The following is a 19,776-nucleotide window of genomic DNA, read 5'->3' as shown; positions in this document are numbered from 1 at the left end:
GGATGAAATGGTTGGACGTGATGGGAGTCAAGGTAGTCCATGGAAATGCTTATCCCACCTTCCACGAGATCTATGCCTGCCTCAAGGAAATTAACAGAGACGCATAACAGACAACATGCATGGTAGAAAAAGCAGGTCTAGCTAGAAACTAGCTAGAAGTTGGTAGGAAGGACCGGGTACTCCTCGTTTAAGCTAGCCAGGCCAAAGGAGCTGCTGAGGGATAGAATCATCTGGTAGACAGCTATGGAGCACTGGAAAGAGAGGGCGAACAATTAAAGATGAGATCCATGTCAAGTATTGTTCCTGTTTATCATCATCAGATGTGTACTGATAATATTATTTTTTAGCAAGGAATATGTGAAGGGGAATATTTGCGATGCTTGGTCTAGGATAAGATGGCTCAGCTCCAATTCAGTAATGATAAAAAATCTAAAATAAGAAGGTTTTGATGGAAATCATATGGCCACGTCATCCTAGCTATAGCACTGGCAATGATCTTGAGTTCAGTGAATAAACATTGATTCTATTCGACCAATACATGCAAATGTTTATTATATCATGTATAAAACTACATTAATTAATTATTTATAGATGTTGGATTGATAACTACCATATGTGGGAGTCAGTTACACGCTTAGCACATCCATTTCGCCCAAGACGTGTACTAGTCCTAGGCTTCTAGTTCTATAGGCCCTAGCCCCATCGTTCATCTCTTCAAGACAAGTAGTGGCTAAGCTTGACCATGGCTGTCTTCGTTGGCAGATATTATGGTTGTTGTATCATGTTGTTGGTTGTTTTTTTTTTGTGTGTGTTTGGGTGTTTTCTTTATTGTGTTGTTCACTCTTCTATTAATATTAATACATAGACCTATAGTTAGCCTGTGGACTTCTCTAAAAAAAGTTTTGCTTACGATTGTGGACGATAGCGATGGAGGGGGCAAGTACATTAACCACCTTGATACACAGTGTCAATAATAGGTAAAAGGATATACAGAAGAATAAATTATTTTCAAATTAAACATGAACTAAAACATCACATACCTGTCCTCTAGCGGGTAGAACTTGATCTGTATGGAATTCCACCTCTAGCTGCGTATAAGCAGCATCACCAGAAAGCAAAATGCTTTTGCAACTGAGATATTAGTATAACCATTCCAATTTACGCAGCATCACCACAAAGTAAAATGCTTTTGCAACTGAGATATTACTATAACCATTCCAATTTGCATGAGAACCACATGATGGACAAAAGGCGAAGGAAACTGAGGAAAGCAAAGGGGAAAACGCAGCACCACTACATAATTTGGACCCGAGAGTATATCACGATTTAAAATTGGATAGGTCCGGATAAAACCCAGTCTTTTTGGTATGGTATGACTGCGACGTTAATTTATGTTTGTGCATCTGATGGACTGAAAAAACTAATTTATTTCCCATATAGATACAGGTACATAAATGATCATTACCCATTTTTTGCTAGCAGGTATAAAATACAGTGTATGATACAAAAGGCTTATGACTTTTCGGTTTATCTTTTTGGGCAATATCTACTAAATAATTAACAGAACTATGCAGCATATCTAATTCAGCTGACAGCTATTGTCTTTGTCATTCTGGTATACAGCATACTGTTAGGAGTTAACTGTGGGCCAAAAAAATTAATTGGCTTTTATATTTCTAGGGTGAGATGTTCTGGAATGTGCTGGCTGGAAGATGTCAAATGAAGATGGTCCAAGCGATCTCCTGGATGCCATCGGTGAGTCAGAAAGCAAAGGCTCGTAAACAGAGCTCTTATTCTTGGCTGGTGCTGTGGAACCGGCTACCATCATATTATCTTTATCTGATCTCAGTTGGGACTCCAGATTCACCAGGGTGTACATCGGCCCCCGTGAGTGCTCGGCCTTCTGAAGAATGTTGATCGCGCTAGGTCTGTATGTATATCTGAAATATTTCAGAGCTAATACAGGACCCATTCCAACTCCACTGATCAACTGGAACAATGACACATTATGGTCACTACGATTCGACGAATGCATGAAGCCTTTATAAAACCAATCAAAAAACATCTAGCAGAACTTACCACCAGCGTTATCCAGTATGACGGTTGTCTGCAAAGGCGGAACATGATGGTGTACATTCCAGAAGTGGGTATACTGCTGATAAAGAAGTTTAGGACATAGAAGGCAATGAGGTTTCCCCATATGGCCAGAAGTTGCAGAAATGTGAAGGAACTGCAAGTAAGAAGACAAATAAGGACCACTCTGACAAATAGCAGTTCTTAGTTAGGAGGATAAAGTTTTTCTAATTCGTACTTCATCTCCAATGTCACAACAAATGCCTGCAACCAAATGCTTCCTGAGAGTGCAATCATTGAGAGCTCCTCCATCTCGCTTTTCTCATTAGCGTATGCATGGATGGTTATTAAGAAAATAACGATTGCCTGCAAGGAAAAGAGAAAACATACACATTAGCTGGATAAACAAAAACATAATAATTTAACTAACTTAAAAAATACTCAGTTCCTGTCTTATGGGTCATCTGCTTAAGTATATGTCAATGCGTACATTTCTTAAGTATAGTCAATGATTCAATAGAGGGCTTAACTGAGGTATTTAAGGAAATGGTGAAGCAGAAAACTACTAAGATAAGAGCTTTGCAGTGTTTGAGAAAAAACATAAGAGGTTTGCGTACACTTTTTACAATAATTGTGAAGGCCATATAAGTAGGAACCACTAGAGTGATTGATAGCTCTAAGTGATGTCTTCTTGAGCTAAATAAATCCAGGGTTCTGGATCTCAGAAACCAGGACTAAGGTGCTGTTCCAGAGAACAACTGCTTTCAGTTTTTTACTTATCCAATTTGTTGGTCAAATTTTTTTTGAGTTTTGTTGAACTCTTATGTTTTGGTAGTATCTAAGCAATATGTATTCCAGTAGCATTTTGAGCTCTTCTAGTGAAAATGCACAAATTAACATTTGCAAACCATGAGCAAAAAGGCAATATAGAACAAAGAACTTACATGATACAATGATCGACCAAACCAACCAGCAAAGGTACTTGGATTGAGAAGCCTACAAAGATATTCAAATAGTTAAAAGAAATTCAAAGTGTAAGAAAATAAAATTTATCTAGGATACTGCAGATAAGAATAAATCACAAAAGAGATACCGACCCTTAACAGCAACATGCTTACCTTCCGGCTTGGCAGTAAAGTAATATCTCTGGATTTTGCATCACTGTCTTTTCAGATAAATCCTTGTCCAGTACAGTAGTTAAAACAGGAATGCTTGTGTAGAAAACATTATAAGCCATCAAACTAACTGAGTTGAATAAGCTTGTTCCAGCAATGCCTGAAAGAAAAGAAAAACTGCGCACAGAATATGAGCAATCAAGAAAACTAGCACACACTATATGTCCAACCACCATAATACAAGTACCAAAGGTTTATGGCTTACAGTATCTGAATAAAGCAAATTAACAATGACTTGTAGAAAGAGTATTGCGAAAGAAAGGCAGTGCGATTGTAGGAGTACCGCCCATGGACAAGAATCAGCCTTTTCAGGAACCTGAATTCTGTCAAGTAAAAATAGAAATGTCAGAAAGGTTATATAAACTTGCACGGTATTAACTACTCCAGAGTTTAATCAAACTATTGTAGAACCTAGACTAGAACAGAGAGCATATAAATTCACACGAATTCATATCAAACCACAGCTAAGGAACTGTTATGACCTCACATAAGTTGAGTACGAGTAAATGAAAAATGACCAGACATGCTTCATTAACCGACAGGCTATAAAACTTACGACCACACAAAATATTTCACTTTCTCAGGGCACAAAAGTACGAGTGTCGAACTACAGGACTACAAGATTCATCTTCCCAACAGACAACATTGTAAGATCATGTTTCCCACACAAATGGAAATATATTTGAGTTCACAGCTTAATTTCCATGTGAAGGCCAAGAAAGCTGAACACATATTGGCATATCACTATTATATCAACAGTATCTTGAACATAGAAAATAACTGAACTTGTATCTCAATGCGCCCAGGGCAGCATATGACCAAACAACTTGAAATATTCATATCTACTTGTTTGGTGCCGAAAGAACTTGATCCAAGCACCAAAAAGATAAATTGTATAGTCATTAGGCTCCCCTCTTGTTCTAGAAGGAATATATATACCAGCTTGACTGGCTGATCTTTTTTCCTTTCCTTTTCTTGGTTGAGTGGAGACAATTTGGTTACCGATTAGTACAGTCCTCACATTTCACAATCTACAGGTCAAAGTTTCAATCCCTTGAAAACCTAGTAGAAAGTCCACATGAAGAACCCAACCAACCCATGGTCGGCAAGAGTCATCAAACTGCAGTTGTCTGCCAAAAGGCCAAGATTTGGTATTCCCAGACTCTCTTATTGACTTTAACACACAAATGATTCACTTATAACTGACTTGAAGACGTTCATGCATACAAAAGTAACTAAACAGAGTTGATATACCAGAAAAATTAAACAAGATAATTTGCAACAAAAAACATGAGAACAAATAACAGTAATACTATCACAGCTATCTAGTATACAGAAACCATGATAACGTCTTATAAGTAAAGGATGTAGCGCCATAAGAATTGTGGTAGCAGAAGAAAAAGATAAGAAGATGTTAAGTACTCACTGCCAATGCTATAGTCAGCAGCCCTTGCAGCTTGAAGACCTTCCCTACCACTAATTCCTACACCAACGTCAGCCTGTTGTATCATCCTTACATCATTCCCACCATCACCGATTGCCAAAGTTCGATAGTCACACGACTTTAGAAGCTTCACTAGCTATGGAAACAGGATGTTAGGGCAAGTAATTTACAAGGAGAAACAGAGTAATACTTCGTTCCAAATTATATCTCATTTTAGCTTTGTTTTAAGTCAACTTTCACTAACTTTGACTAAGTGTTTAGAAAAATATATTAACATCTACAATATTAAATAAATGTACTATCACAACATAGTTCATGGTAGAAACTAATTTGACGTTGTAGATGTTGGCATATTTTCTATAAGGGTCAAAATTAGAGAAGTATGATTTAGGACAAAGCCAAAGTGAACTACAATTTGCAACTGGGTACAAAAGATTAGAAGATAACACAGACCCAAGTAGACCTCCGATGGATATCATGTTAACTTTTGCCAGATCCTTATGTGTATACATGTGTTTTGATTAGAAAAGTAAATTTACCATGTTTTGTCTTATGCTAGCTCCTTATGTAGCCCGTATGTAAACAGGTGTTTGATTAAAGAGTCAAGTCCAATTTACACCCATAAACTAGTGGGCGAATTTGAAAAAGCACCTCGAACTCCAATACACAGCATACACATCTTAACTTTCAAAATCAAACAAAATACCCCCCTCCCCTCCCCCCACACCCACATGACACATATCCAATACAAGATGACATGGCTAAAAAACCAAAGACATGTGGGGCCCACATGACACATATGTCCCACATCAGCCAAAACCACCATCTAAACCACTATGAACTATTTTATTGGGTAATTTGTCCAGCTCTGAAAGTTAAGGGTTGTATGTTGTCTGGTATTCGAGTTTGAGGGTGTTTTTTAAATTTCGCAACAAGTTCAAGGGAGCAAATCGGACCTTACTCTTGATTAAAAAACATATTTCTATGTTGCACTTTATTATTCAAAATAATGAATTGTACTTTAAACATTACTTTATTCATACAAATAACTAATGCTGATGAATATATTTTGTTCAAGCAAGAAAAAAAGGCAATGGTAAAGAATTACCTGAGCTTTTTGTGAAGGTGTAACACGACAGCATAATGCAGTTTTTGAAAGAACTGCTAGTTCAGTAAAAGCTTCAGTATAGTGTGACAGAATAATCTCTAGTGCCCAGCCATCCACTACAAAAGCCAGCTCCTGTTTCAAGCAAATACAAAATCATGGTGCAAGTCAAGATACTAACTTTCTTTAAGGTGATAATATCATTGTAAAGGCATAGATTTGAAGTCATCCTAATTTTACAAATACTTAAATCGGTCAATGGACCTACTGGTCACTGAATCATCACAGATGGCTTTTATTTTGATCATGCTATTTGAAAAGGGTTAAATTAGCCATTCAGGAAACTTGGTTTTTCCCTCTCAAGGCCTTAACAATGAATGCATCAGGGATCAGAAAGGTAGGTTGACAAGGAAACGACAGGCCATCCTGCCAGAAGAGAAAGTAACAGCGGCAGGGAGTAGTTCAGATCTGAGAGGAGCTGATGGTGGCATATAAAGATAAGAGTTACAGCAAGTAGTGTCAGGACCAACCTAAGTTCGCTAGACCACCTGGATTTAATTGTGACTAATCCAGGCCAACAGCCCAGTACTGTGGCAGAGGTGGATAATCCCTTTTCGATATAGCTAATGAAGCAACTTAATGGCAACTGTCACCACCAGATATGCTTCTTCATAACCCAGTGAGAGTTGCTGTTGCAGTTGGCTGTGCCTCATTCCAGCAGGTGATGGCCTTAGAAGAGAGGGAATTTTAGTCCTTTCAGGCCCTGTTTGGATCCATTAGCTAGCTAATAGCTCATACCTAACATTAGCTAGTTAACTATTAGCTGGTTTTGTCCAACTAGTTAGACTCTGTTTGGATACAAAGGAGCTAATTATGAGCAGCTAACTAGTAGCTCAATGGATCCAAACAGGGCATTATATGTTTGAGTCAACAAATAATAGGCCTGAATCAACATGTGCACGAGGTGTTCAAACAGGACAAAAACTCCTATGGCCCCCAAAAGATTATAGTTTAGAGTCTGCTTGTCCTTCCACACACTGAAAGCTACCAAAATGAGACGTGCAATACACCACATTTAACAAACCTTAGGCTCTGATGACGTAATCCTCATGGTAAGAAGAACTCTTTCCAAGCTTCTAGCAACTTCATCTTGAGTTTTCCCATTGATATGCAAGAGCTGCCCTTTAGGTTCTACAGACAGGTAACAAAAGTAAAAATGGTATTTAATTCATCTCCACATCACCATTATTCAAGAAAAAAACTGCACTGGGCCTCCTTTAGAATGTACTTTTGATGAGCTACTCAGCTGACACTGGTTTTATTCACTCCCTGTAGCCTGTATGGATGCACTTACGAATAGTTAAGTACATGCCAATTTAGTGTAACCAAAACTCTTTTCTATTCCTTCAAGCTTATTCATGGTTATCTTTTAAGTCTTTGTCTTTTTTTCTCATTTAAAAAAGGACTGACATTTTAACACAATAGACTTCTTTACAACTCTGCTCAATCAATAAAGAAGAAAGGAAATAAACATAAAATTGCCCGATAATTTTTCACTTTACGACCATAACTCACTTTTGTACATTGACACCCCCACAACATTTGAATATTGAATAGACACCTGAGAAAAAAAAGTTCATGGAAAAAAATTGGTGGTTTAGGAATCCCAAGCCTAAGAGACTTAAATATTTGTTCGTTAGCCTCTTGGATAAAAAGGTATATAGAAGACAAAGATAAGCTCTGGAAAGAGCTGATAGACTTTAAGTAGAACAGAACACTGATAAATCAAATATCTTCTTGACTAGGAGTACAGGGGCCTCTAATTTAGAGGTTTTTATGTGGGCTTCTCAGGCGGCTAAGATGTGATATAGCCATATAGGTGGAGGATAGGTAATGGAAAAAAGGTAAGGTTTTGGGAAGATAAATGGCTAGGTTCTTCAAGCTTAGCTATTCAGTTCTGGAATCTATATATGATAGTTAATGAGAAGAACTGTACTGTAGCAGAACTGTGGTATTGGGAGAACCTTAAGTGCGGTTTTAGAAGGTCTGTAGATGATAGTTGATGTATATGTGGTTATTAGAAGTTTGTCAATTAGCTTCCACTCTTCCTTTGGCACTTTTCAACTAATGGGATTTATTCTTCTCAGTCTCTTGATAAGGTCATAAATTTTAGAAGCATTAAGACTGTTCATGTTTCTGCTTTGTGGTCTGTCACGGTTCGGCCAAGAGTTCATTTCTTTCCCTGGCTTGTTTCTCATAACAAAGTGTTAATTAGGGATAGTTTAACCAAGAGAAGGAAAGTCGATGATAGTAGTTGTCTGTTATGTTGTGAGTATGAATCAGTGCCACATTTGTTCGTTGATTGTGCTGTGGCCAAACAGCTTTGGAGTATGCTTCCTGATATACTTAAAGTAAACATAGGTGGTAGTCTGGATGATGTAGGAAAGTTTTGGCAGAGTAACAAAAGGCATGGTTTGCTTAATATGGTTACTTTTGCTGCTCTTAGTATCTGGAAACTCAGAGATGATCTTTGTTTTCAGAAAGTTGGCTGGAAAGGAATGGATGTGCTGTTGTACAAAATGGCTGGCATGGTACAAAATTGGATAATTCTGTGTACAGCAGAAAAGAAAGTGGTTGAGACAGATTACAATGGAGATCAGGAATTTGGCAAAAACAGTTTTGTGGCTTTGGAACTGAAGAAACTGGGAACAAGGTTAGAAGAGTTTCCGTCCCGGATCAACATGGAAGATCTGGCGCACTACAGCTGCAAGGAGGGAAGGTACAACAACCTGGAGGTTCCAGTCCCAGAAGCTTGGTGGTGTAATCTGGTCAACAGCATGAAGTTGATGTAATTTGTTTCAGGTTTTAGTCTTGGAGGTTGTTTGTGAGGTTCTCCGAGTTTTGAACTGACTGGTCCCGGATCAACTTCCTATGCTGTAACGATTTCGACCGTCTTTTGGTTATTTGGTCAAAAGACTGGGACTGTAGCCCTAAAACTCTAAAATAAGTTTATGGAACTACAATGGAGTAAAGCTGTAAAAACTAGTATATTGAAACACACATACCTGAAGAAATCAAGTTGCACAAAAGAGCAATTTGAATGGCAGTACTTTGTTTATCACCAGTTAACATCCAGAAGTTGATTCCTGACTGCCTCAGTATTTCAATAGTTTCTGGTACCCCATCCTATGAACAGATCCAGATATAAGGGCCAGGTGGCCGGCGAACGCCAAAAAGAATAATGTATTGTTACATGATATGAAAGCAAAGCCAAAGTAGAACCTGGAGGCGATCTTCTATTGCACTGACACCTAGAATCTCCAAGCTATGTTCTAACTTTTGGCAAACCTCAGCAACTTTCCACTGAACAAAGATATAAAGGAATTATTTTTCTATCAAATTTATCTGAAATGAATTAATAAATATGATAATTACCTCCCTGTCATTCAACGAGCTATTAGCCTCCTTAAATGATTGAGACCATTTAGTGTATTCCTCTGGTTCCAGCTCACGCCATCCCAAGCAGAGTGTGCGCAACCCCAGCTGAGCATATTTGTCAACTGCATCAACAAACGTCTTTGTCTTTTGTCCTGAAAATTAACTATCATGAGATCCTCAGATCAAACACAATTTACTAATAGAGTTGCATCAACAAAAAATTCTATGTTCTGCTTGCGAAGACCTGTTAGCTAGAATCCTTGTGTGCTGCATGTGTCCAGGTTCATTTTGTGTAGGTACGGAGTCTTTAGTACTAGCAGATTTCAGTTAGCAGTTTAGGAGAATAATAGGCAATCATAGCACATTAATTAGGAGGATATCAAGGACAGCTCCCTCCCTCCCTCTCATATGACAAAATGGTGAGGGCTTGTGAGGCCGCATCGACAAAAAACAACTAGTGTCACTATGTACTGTGTCCACCAGAGAGAAGCTAGTGTGTGTGACTCTCAAGAGAGAGGGAGTGATTTGCAAGAAGACCCACAGTCAAGAGAACACAGCCATTTATTACTTCTGAAGTAAACTGTGGATTAAATTTATGCCACAAAATAAGAAGAAAGTATGTAAATGCTAGATTCCAAAATATTTAAAAGATACTGAGAAAATGTTACCAGAATAAGCACAAGGAAGCATTGCCTCATCAGCTCCTTTGGACAAGAGAAAAATCTTGCCACTCTGACAATCCAAAACGACAACAGACATTCTTTTCCGGTCAGATGTGAACTCAAGGATGTCAAGTATCTCATATTGCATCACTCGACGGTTGAAGTGAATTTCTGCTTTTAGTAGATGTCTAATTATTTAGCCAATAAACCATACAAAACAAAACAAAAACAAAACAAATTTAGGAACCAGAAAACCTACCTGCATTGTTTCCATTCTTGCTGACAAGAACCATATGCAAATTTGCAGCCGCATTAACCAGAGCATCCTCATCCTGGGACTGGGCTTTATACAAAATTGATCCACTAGGACTGGAAGCCATAGCATTGGGTAAAAAATAAATGGTAAGAATGAACAGAATATGTGGGTGAAACTGTCAGAAGGATGAATGTCTAACCTTTTTATAGGAATTACTGTATTGCAGAGTGTCATGACTTTCAAAAACTTGATGACATGAGGGGAATTATTGGCGACAGCGTTCAATAATTCAACATCTAAACAGGGAAACCGATTAGTCGACATAAATATGAAGTTTTTTAAAAAAACTGGCATAAATATGAACTTGAAACAGTATTAAGTAGTTCCACATCTTAAATAAGTTCCAAGTACATTTGTATCAAAAGTAGAAATGGTTAACAACAGAAAAGGCAATTTAGAAGAAAATCTTGCAGGAGGACCAATTAAAGCTAGCAAAAAGAGGTTCTTTCTTGTTATTATGTTGTTGAAAGATGGAAGCTGGAAACAAAGATGGCAGAACCCAGATATGATCTTGTTCTGAGAAGATAGTGAGAAAGCACACTGGATCCTAACTTTTGCAACTATTAAGAAAATAGTTAATTGAAGTTTTAAGTATGACCTCTGAGCGCATCTCCAGATTCATTCCCATAAAAGGTACCCCCGATACAGCACCTTCTGAAGATCATCTTGTTCTCAGTCAATGTCCCAGTTTTATCTGTCAAAATATATTCAACCTGCCCCAAGTCTTCACTAATTGCTGTGCTGAAAATTATTGCGTTAGGGTAGATTTAGCAGAGGAGAAGAAAGAACAATTGCACGTCTCCTTATCGATAGAAATACGCATGGTTGCTTACTTTGTTGCATGGGCAGGTATGTCGTTTTCCAGGTCATACATATCCTCATCCCAATCTATGAACTTCGCGTACAGACTTTTAACAAAGTCCAAAGAAACCTACAAGACACATAAATCCTCTTTAGAGCATCACCGACAAGTATCAAATAGAAGCAACTTTTCATTTGGTATGACCGTCAGAGAAAGTATATCTACTGTGCAATGTTTCCCTCTAGCATTATGGCATTGCTTACTTTAGAAAAGACAATAACGCAGCTACATACAGAAGGAAACAATAAAATGGAAAACATGCACTGCATACAGAAAGTGCAGTTCACAGAACTATGCTAAAACAAATAGAGAATTCAATAGTTTTCAAGTGAAAATGAGTTTAAATAGTACTAATATGTCTATGCAGACCACTGCCCATAGACCAGAGTAACTGAACATCCAGAATATCGATGAGCTGTAAGTGTATAAGTAGTCATGCAAATGCAACTATGCAATTGCAAGAAGATTTTTGCACCAATTAAATGGTAAACACAGCAAGGCTGCAATAGCATATTTTAAAAAGGGTGGACTGGTGGTTGAAATATATGCCAACAAGATATCAGACAAATAGTTGCCATAACATGAGAAATGGAATTATATAAAAATCTGAAGACCGTGTGAATTGAAAAACTCATGGGCATACCTTTATTGAAATGGGAATCATAATAGAACACAATAGTTCAAACCGCAGAGGTATAACCAGAATCTGATACCATGGTTCATTGTCATCATACTTAACATACCATTGCTACACGAAGACAGGCAAAATATTAGATGATGAGCAAAATATAGAAGGCCCAAAAGAACAATGCGGCCATGTATAATTCAGTTAATGAGAGTTTTCACAGTTTGGGCAGGTGAATTAGCACAATGAGTAATAAAGAGGTCGCATGTCAAATTCTTGAGATACTTTGTAATCACATGCCCAACCTTACGGTCAAGTTACAGAACTTAATCTTGGCAACACACAGAGCACATTGGGAATATTACTTCAACTGAAGGCCACAAGGAAATAGGAGTAAACCATAGAGGGGGGGAAGGCCGATCCTAGATGAACACACCCACCACCAAATACTCTTCAGCTCTAATTGGGTGCTTAATTTTCTTAAAATTACTTTGTAACTACAAGGTGATCCCATCTTTTATTACCTACGAATCTCAAAATGGCAAAATTTGAAACCTCTGAAAAGAGATGCACAATAAACTCTATCATTTCAGTAGTAGTTTGTGACAAGAATTTACATCTTGCAAATATTTTTGCAGGTCCCCAATACACTAGTAACAATGGAGCTAATATGTAGGACACAATGAGAAAATTTACAAGCAAAACTACCTTGCGAGCTTCCATACCCTTCCAAACATTGCCAGCAGCCCCAAGAACGACAACGACTGTAAGTTGAAATAAGAATATGGCACCAGTAAGCTTATCAATCATTGCATCCATAGCAGTTAGCTTGGGTTCTGGGACACCCCTACTCATCCCCAACTTAGTTTCATTGCCTGGAAGCGGAGATTATCAATAATCAGTCTCCTGGTAAAGTTGAAGTTTAAAATAAATCCATGTCACAAAATCTAATTCATACGTAAAAATGGTAAGACTGAAAACACATTTTGCCAGTTACTCTGCAGATTATTATAATACCATTGAAACTAAATTTGTAGTAGGTGTGTGAGCAAAAAAATCTAACAATAATGTGTTCTACATGATTGTTGTAAGGCTAAACAGCGTTATCTTTACTGAAAGCCCTCAAATTATTTAAATTTCTGCAATCAAGGCACTAAAGCACAATCTCACTGAGTACAGCCCCTTTTCCTGTCATCAATGTGCAATGAAGCCCTTTCAAGTTCAGTTTTGTTGAATAAGCCCATTAACTATTAAATGTGTCAGCTGCTAAGGACAAAATCACATAGTAACAAGCGTTTTTTGGAACTTTATAGTGTGTAATGTGTACAATAGTACATATATAATTGAGTTAGTACATAGTATTTGTTTGAAAATTACTGATTTGTATGAAAGTTTTCGCCTGAGAACATTAACAAGTAGTTGTAAGATTCAATCAACTAATCAAATTTCAGCCATCAATCCTCATTGGCTCAAATCAATACCCATATCGTAGATAATTTGGTATACCGGCTGAAATAGTCTAATTGGCCAGTATAAGTAGGGGCAAAATTGAACATATTGGATAATAAGATTTGGAGGGCCTTATAAATTATCAAATTCTACCTGAGTAAGACAAAATCCATATCTCACCAAAATGCAGTTCTTTCAAACATGTTGGGCTGTCAGGTTATCGTACTCCTGAATCTAAGGTGAAATGCACACCAGTTTTAAAAGGTGATGAAGAACTAGACACTAAAAGCGCTATCTTTGACTGAGTTTGACGGGGGTGTGTGTTGTAACGGCTCTGTCCCCTTTTTTCTTCTTAATATAACGATATGCAGCTCTCCTGCATGTTCGAGAAAAAAACTAATAGTTCTATCCACAAGCATGCTTGTTGACAATCTGATAATCGACAATAATACTTATGATGGAATTTGGTACCTTCGAAACCACAGGATCATAGATGAATACTCAGTATGCAGGACACACAATGTATATAGATTCGGGCTTCCAGAGGATAACAACTATATGTCACGTGTTCTTCCTATTCATTGATTATCTGATTACAACGAAAGTTTGTAACTTGAACACCTAGGTCTGGATGCAAAGCCCAACCTACGCTACTGATTGGGCGAGATCAGAAAAGGGGTGACATCGACGAGCTTATTAGGCTTCTCTTGGACTTTGAATTTGCTTAACCCCTGGACGTCTCCCCTCCGCTTATATAGCCAGCAAGTTGGGCCTTATCCATCCAGGGGTCCTCTTCATTGTGGTTGTGGATCAAGGTTGTCGTCCTTATCTTCCGTCAATTCGGATGCACCCCCACTAAGGAAGCCTGCGAACTTGGGCAAGTCTCATCTTAGATGGACTTTGTCAGTTACCTTTCCAAATATCCTACAGAGGACACAAGTAGGATGGTCTCGCCCTTTATTTGTATATCCATATCCATACATAGCCTTTCTCAAATGTTATGAAGACTATATGCCAAAGTAAATATTTTGATATTGATCAATGATAAAATGTAAATGCTATAGAAATCCAAGTTGTCAACTTAAGTAACATTGCTGACAACAGCCTTGTTTACATTAGTCATTCCATGATTATTGTAGGATGACCCCATTCTTAACCTTTTGTACTAGCCTTGCTGTTACATGAAACAAAACAAATAGCATCAACAAGTTACCTGTATAAACTGCTACGCCACAAGCCCATTCTGTATTTCTCAAGTAGCATGACTGCAGCAATGTGTTATTAATAGTCAATGGGCAAATGTCATTATCAATGAATGGAGGAAACAGGCGGATGTTTGCATCAAATCTTCGTATGTCTTTATCCGGTATCAGGCACTCGATCACACCCTGTTTAGTTAATTCATAAAGGTAATGAGAAGTTAAATGAAGGCATACTAAAATGGGGGTTCCCCCTGCTGTTTTCGCAAAAGAAAAATTAAATGAGAGCAGAGCAGCAAAAACAAAGAAAAAGAATTAGACTTTTAACCTTTATTTTGTGCAGCTGTTCAAACTCCAGCCCTACGCAAGGTGGTGGGCTTGCTCTTGTCTTCAAATCAATTTCCCCATCAAGAGCAGCTGTCTACAAACATAATTAGAATTCAAGAATGGAAGGATAATATATATTCAATATGTAAAGAACTAACTGGATAACAATAAACTCAAAAGTATGTCCCATCTAAGGAGAAAAAATTCAAGGTACATGTCGAGAAATAATAAAACATGGTTGCCAACTAAAATTATTTCTGGAATCACGTTTCATCAGTTGGGTAATAAATGAAGAAGAAAAGTTTGTCTGGAATTCGAATCACAAGTAGTTTCAGACTGTTCTATCTACTGGAAGGATACAACTTCAGCTATCTCTCTTTAGCGCTAGAAAGTAATAAATATTTTGCTTAAATACGAATTAGCTCCGCTCAGATGTGGAGTTTTATTAGTTTATGATGCGGCGCGGATGGTGTGGTGAGCGCAGAGGGGATCGGAGGAGCAGATGAGACTGGGAATTAGAGCGGAGAGAGTAGCAAGGAAGCTCGGCGGTGGGTTCTTCTCCGGTGACGGCGGCAGAAGCGCCCGGCGCCACCGCGAAGGGTAAAACCCCACCCCGATACACAGGGAGGTTTATTCCTTCTTCGATAACTGTTTACAATCCTAAAGTACCCCTTTAAAGATTAGGAGCACTTGCCAACAATAATGAAACTGATCTCCTAAAAATCCTCCCCTAATTCCTCCTTTCCTAACAGCCGAGCCTTAGCCACGGCTTGGACTAGTAGCCTGTTTGGGGCGACGCCGGTACTGGCAGCCCACAAACGAGTCCACAACAGTTTGGCAGCTCCATGTCCAAAAGAACATTAGTTTCTTATCCTAACAAATTAAGTAAAATATAAACTAACTCGTATTGAACATAGGGGGATATCTTGGAACACCCCTCTAAGAACACTCAAGCTAAGGGAGTCCAACCACAGTTTATTACTTATATCACACTTCATGTGAGATTTCATATATGATTTATGAAAACACGATGGGGTTGCTAAAAGGAATAATATATGTACTTTAGTTCACTCTGACTCAGTGAAATGCCCCACATGGGCAATAAATTAAAGGTATCTCCTGAGCAAACCATGCACAATACAAACAAACAGAAGGTGTGGTGGGGGTAGAGCATTTATTTACCTCAACGTGACAGATGCCTTGTGGTTCAGAAGTTCCCAACAAAACAAGATCACATGGTACTTCTTCATTCTCTCGAATCCAAACTATGTTACCAACACGGATATCTTGAGCTTGAATCTATATAGCAAAAAATGGAGAGGGTCATATTCTCAGGTTCAATGTTCTCACAACTGTGAGAAGAAGAGGTAATATATACTGAAAGTACAGCAGGAACTGTTAGACTTTGATAGTGTCCTTGGAGGTCAAGGTACACATCTAACTGAACTAAACTTTCACAACAAGCATTGTTGTTGCAAACTTGCAATAATACCTTAAATGGGTTACTGGTCATGCATAGCAAAGTAGTTACATGATGTAGCCATAAGTATGTAAAGCAATATTTCTAGATGTAGCTATGCAAAGAAGCAAAAGGTAGCAAGCCTGATACGAGAAGGTTACATGGATATATTTTGCACTTTACTTTCTGGATACAGACACACTTCTGATTCTCTCTATCATTTCAAATTAAATGGTTAAAGGCATATCTGAAAGACCAAAGATGTGCACATTGTGAAATGATAGAGGATGACATAGGAACATACATGTTTCCGGGCACCATTCTTAACAATCCACACTTCTTTATCATTCGCTTGTTTATCTGAAATATACCTGTTGTAGTCATCCCATGCCTCTTTGGTTGCAGAAACTGCAAAGATAAATATAAGTGGGCCCCAGGTACTTGCAGGATTTACAGGAGTGATAAGTGACCATAGTTGCAGACAAGCTATCAACAAGAAATATTGATTCATGAAGCGCCTGAAACACCAAAATAAATAGTAACTTTTCCATCCGTACCAATTAACTTATGCAATTACAACAAGGTCTAACATGCTTGAAATCATGTGATTTTTTCAGCCAAAGGAATACAATTTACATATATACAATTTGCTCCCTAGTGAAGAACTGGGGATTTGGGTCGGGGGATCAAACCTTGACTGGCCAACCAAAAAGATACAATGTGACAGCATGGAGTATACTTTTACATGAAAAATCATCTATCAACTGTAGCATCCTTTGATCAAAATTAGGTATGAGAGAAGCATTCTAACAGCACTAAGCATAAGCAGTGTTCCCAATATGAACTCATGTGTCCTGATCAAACACTGGCTTGGAGTGAATGATTTCGCTTGATCAGACTGGGTAACTTTCTCACATTAGTATATTCTAATTGTAAAATAGCATCTACATTACTAAAGTCTAAGTAGACGTTGAAGTAACACAGCCAAAGAAGATTCAAAGCCTTGTCTAATTATGCATCACTGTCAGAACCTACTTCACGCAGTATAGTATCAAAGGATTGAACAAAAAGGCCATTCATATCAACTACATTGTAGCAAGCTGTGGTAACCGACAACTGACAGCACCTCTTCATCTCTCACACTTCTCAAGTCTGCCACCCACTTCCTTCACTTTCAAGATAGATACTTTACTTTTCTCTGTTTCCCAGCCAGGAGATAGCAGTACTAGCATAAGATGGTTACATGTGTATCCCAGTGTATCAAACAGGTAAAAGAAAATTGGACTTGTGTACGAGTATCATGCTAGTGTCTGATGAGTAAAATCAATTGCATAAAAAATATAACAGGTTGAACAATGTCGAACTCGAACATTTATAAACTAAAGAAAATTATCCGACCACACACCAGCCAGCAGCAGCAAGCACACACGAAATACAGAGACAACCAAAACAGACAATTTCATTATTTCAGTTGAACAAACGTCATCAGCAATATACCAAGAGAGTTCCATCGATTGAATATTGTATTGTAAAGAGGCAACTAACACATGCCGACAAGTGGATCACCACAATTCTGGTCAACAGGGCTTCTCTACTTTCATTCAAAAAAATGGAACAAATACATCTAGTAACAAACCTGAACTGTTCCCATAGGTTTTTTGGCAGGAAGTTCAATAAGGTATACTTTGTATTAGAAATCCGGTTATCGCAGTAGTCGTTCTGATAAGACTCATCATTTATGTAGACAAAACGCTTCATTCCTGAAAAATAACCATGCACGCTATGATAATCTCTTCAGCTTGATTGTCCAGGTGAGGTCAGCTGAGCATGCCTGCTTAGAAATGTATGTCAGCAAAAGAATGGCAGCTATAGATGAGAGCGACATGTGAAATCAACATCAATATACGCAGGCCACCTACTGTTGATGAAACTTCAAGTATGCAGTGCCATACAATTAATTTGTGCTTCCTTCAATTTTGAAGAATTGATAGTAGTAAGGATTATATAACCCCCAAAAGAATTACAAAGTCTGATGTGCCAATGCCTTCCAAAATACTGCATAATTTAAGATTATGAAATTCTGCATCATATAACAATGGTCTCAAAAAAGAAAAGGCAGTACAAGCAAGCATATGGGCCTGTGACTACTTGAAGAAATGGATACTTGCGTCCTTCAGGTAAGGATATGATGAGACATCAGGATGGTTGGCAATTCAAAACATGTGTGTGCATAGAAAACTAGTAAAAATGTCGAACAAGCCATTTTATCAACAAGTAACTCAAATTTCACAGTAAACTGATTAACCACACCGAAACATGATGCACCATAGCATGCATTAAGATGATCTTCTGATTTTGCATAACCAACGCATTAAGGACTCCCAACTAAAAACCACATGTAAACCTTACTGGGGCAGACCCAATTAAGGACATGGGTGTACAAATGTACACACGATTAAAAACGAAGTTAGTGACTTCTGATCAGATCAGATCCGAATACAGATAGCCAGATAACTTAAGTTAGGGTTCGGGTGCTCAGTTTTGCACAGCATGAAGGAAAGAGAAGGGGCGGCCGGGTGGGTATACCTGGTGTGATCGCCGGGCAAAGGGCCCGGACCTGGGCAGCTGGGCGTAGGGCGGGCGGCCGGCGGCGGATGCCCCAGTTGTCGCGCACGCGAGGTGCACGGGGGAAGAAAAAAAGGCGTGAGTTCAGGAGATCAATTCTTCCCGGCTAGCTTCGAGCCTTCGACGCGCGCAACTGGGCCGATTTGGCGATTTCTCCTCTCTTTTTTCTGCAGGTGCACGCGCATGCTCCTTCGTTAGGGAGAGTGGTAGATATAGGAAAGAATTCTTTATTTGATTTGACACCAAAATGATTTACTCACTTTCTTATTTTTTAGAAGTTAAATAGTTTTTAATTTTATTCAAATGTATCTAATATAAATATTAATATTTATGGTATATAATTAATATTATTAAATAAATCACTGAATATATAACAAATTTATTTAGGCTCCGTTTCCTTGGAATTGAATTCATTTTAATAATAATCATAGTTTAGACACATTAATTAATCCTAATATGGTTGTATATGAATTATATTTGTACATTATTGTTGTCTACATGAGATATATATACTTATATGTTGCATTTCTACATAGTGGAGCGAGTTAAAAAGTGTGTTATAAGTTGCAAAGTAGAAACATAGCATGATGATCTATAAAATTAATTTACTATCCATCGCCCTATAAATTTGAGATAGGTTTATATGTAAACTTTGGAAAGTTGTAAAATCTTAAGTTCCAAGTTGTCAAGGCGGGACCCATGGGGTTTCACACGGAGAAGAGAGAAGAAGACCTAGTCTAACTAGGATTCCCTACATGTAATCCTACTAGGACTAGTTACACGTAATCCTACTAGGATCTCTACTTTGTAACCGACTAGGACTCCCGCCTCTCCTGGACTATATAAAGGAGGGCAGGGGTCCCTAGATCGAGACACACATAACCGACAGAACTCACAACCACAACATACCTCGCAACACAACAAATAGCGCATGGCGCAATATACTATCCACACCAGACTGGACGTAGGGCGCTGTGACTTTCCGGCGTGCTGAACCAGTATAAATCATTGTCTCCC

At 38.2% G+C, this 19,776-nt stretch overlaps 1 protein-coding gene across 3 annotated transcripts; it reads right to left on the bottom strand.

Annotated features, from left to right (window-relative positions):
* Positions 1 to 1,387: 1,387 nt before the first annotated feature.
* LOC136542515 (phospholipid-transporting ATPase 2-like) lies at positions 1,388 to 18,927 on the bottom strand. Of its 3 annotated transcripts, XM_066534994.1 has the most exons (26): positions 18,721 to 18,927; positions 18,054 to 18,189; positions 17,771 to 17,965; positions 16,439 to 16,652; positions 15,858 to 15,974; positions 14,677 to 14,769; positions 14,363 to 14,537; positions 12,409 to 12,575; positions 11,719 to 11,823; positions 11,047 to 11,144; positions 10,812 to 10,954; positions 10,353 to 10,449; positions 10,157 to 10,266; positions 9,904 to 10,068; positions 9,233 to 9,387; positions 9,080 to 9,160; positions 8,863 to 8,983; positions 6,882 to 6,988; positions 5,801 to 5,932; positions 4,675 to 4,828; positions 3,454 to 3,571; positions 3,192 to 3,365; positions 3,018 to 3,069; positions 2,312 to 2,439; positions 2,080 to 2,230; positions 1,388 to 1,990 (listed from the first exon to the last, which is right to left on the bottom strand). In XM_066534994.1, exons 3-26 carry the CDS (start codon positions 17,890 to 17,892, stop codon positions 1,658 to 1,660), a joined length of 3,312 nt encoding a protein of 1,103 aa, XP_066391091.1. In that variant the 5' UTR covers positions 17,893 to 17,965; positions 18,054 to 18,189; positions 18,721 to 18,927; the 3' UTR covers positions 1,388 to 1,657. The 3 variants fall into 3 exon arrangements, with proteins under 3 accessions (XP_066391091.1, XP_066391092.1, XP_066391093.1); XM_066534995.1 differs by lacking the exon at positions 18,054 to 18,189; XM_066534996.1 differs by lacking the exon at positions 18,054 to 18,189 and having other exon boundaries at positions 17,771 to 17,894.
* Between the last annotated feature and the right edge of the window lie 849 nt (positions 18,928 to 19,776).

The sequence above is a fragment of the Miscanthus floridulus genome, chromosome 3 (assembly GCF_019320115.1).
Source record: "Miscanthus floridulus cultivar M001 chromosome 3, ASM1932011v1, whole genome shotgun sequence".
Taxonomy (NCBI): domain Eukaryota; kingdom Viridiplantae; phylum Streptophyta; class Magnoliopsida; order Poales; family Poaceae; genus Miscanthus; species Miscanthus floridulus.
The sequence above is the reverse complement of the archived record's forward strand: the minus strand, read 5'-3'. Positions and strand labels throughout refer to the sequence as shown.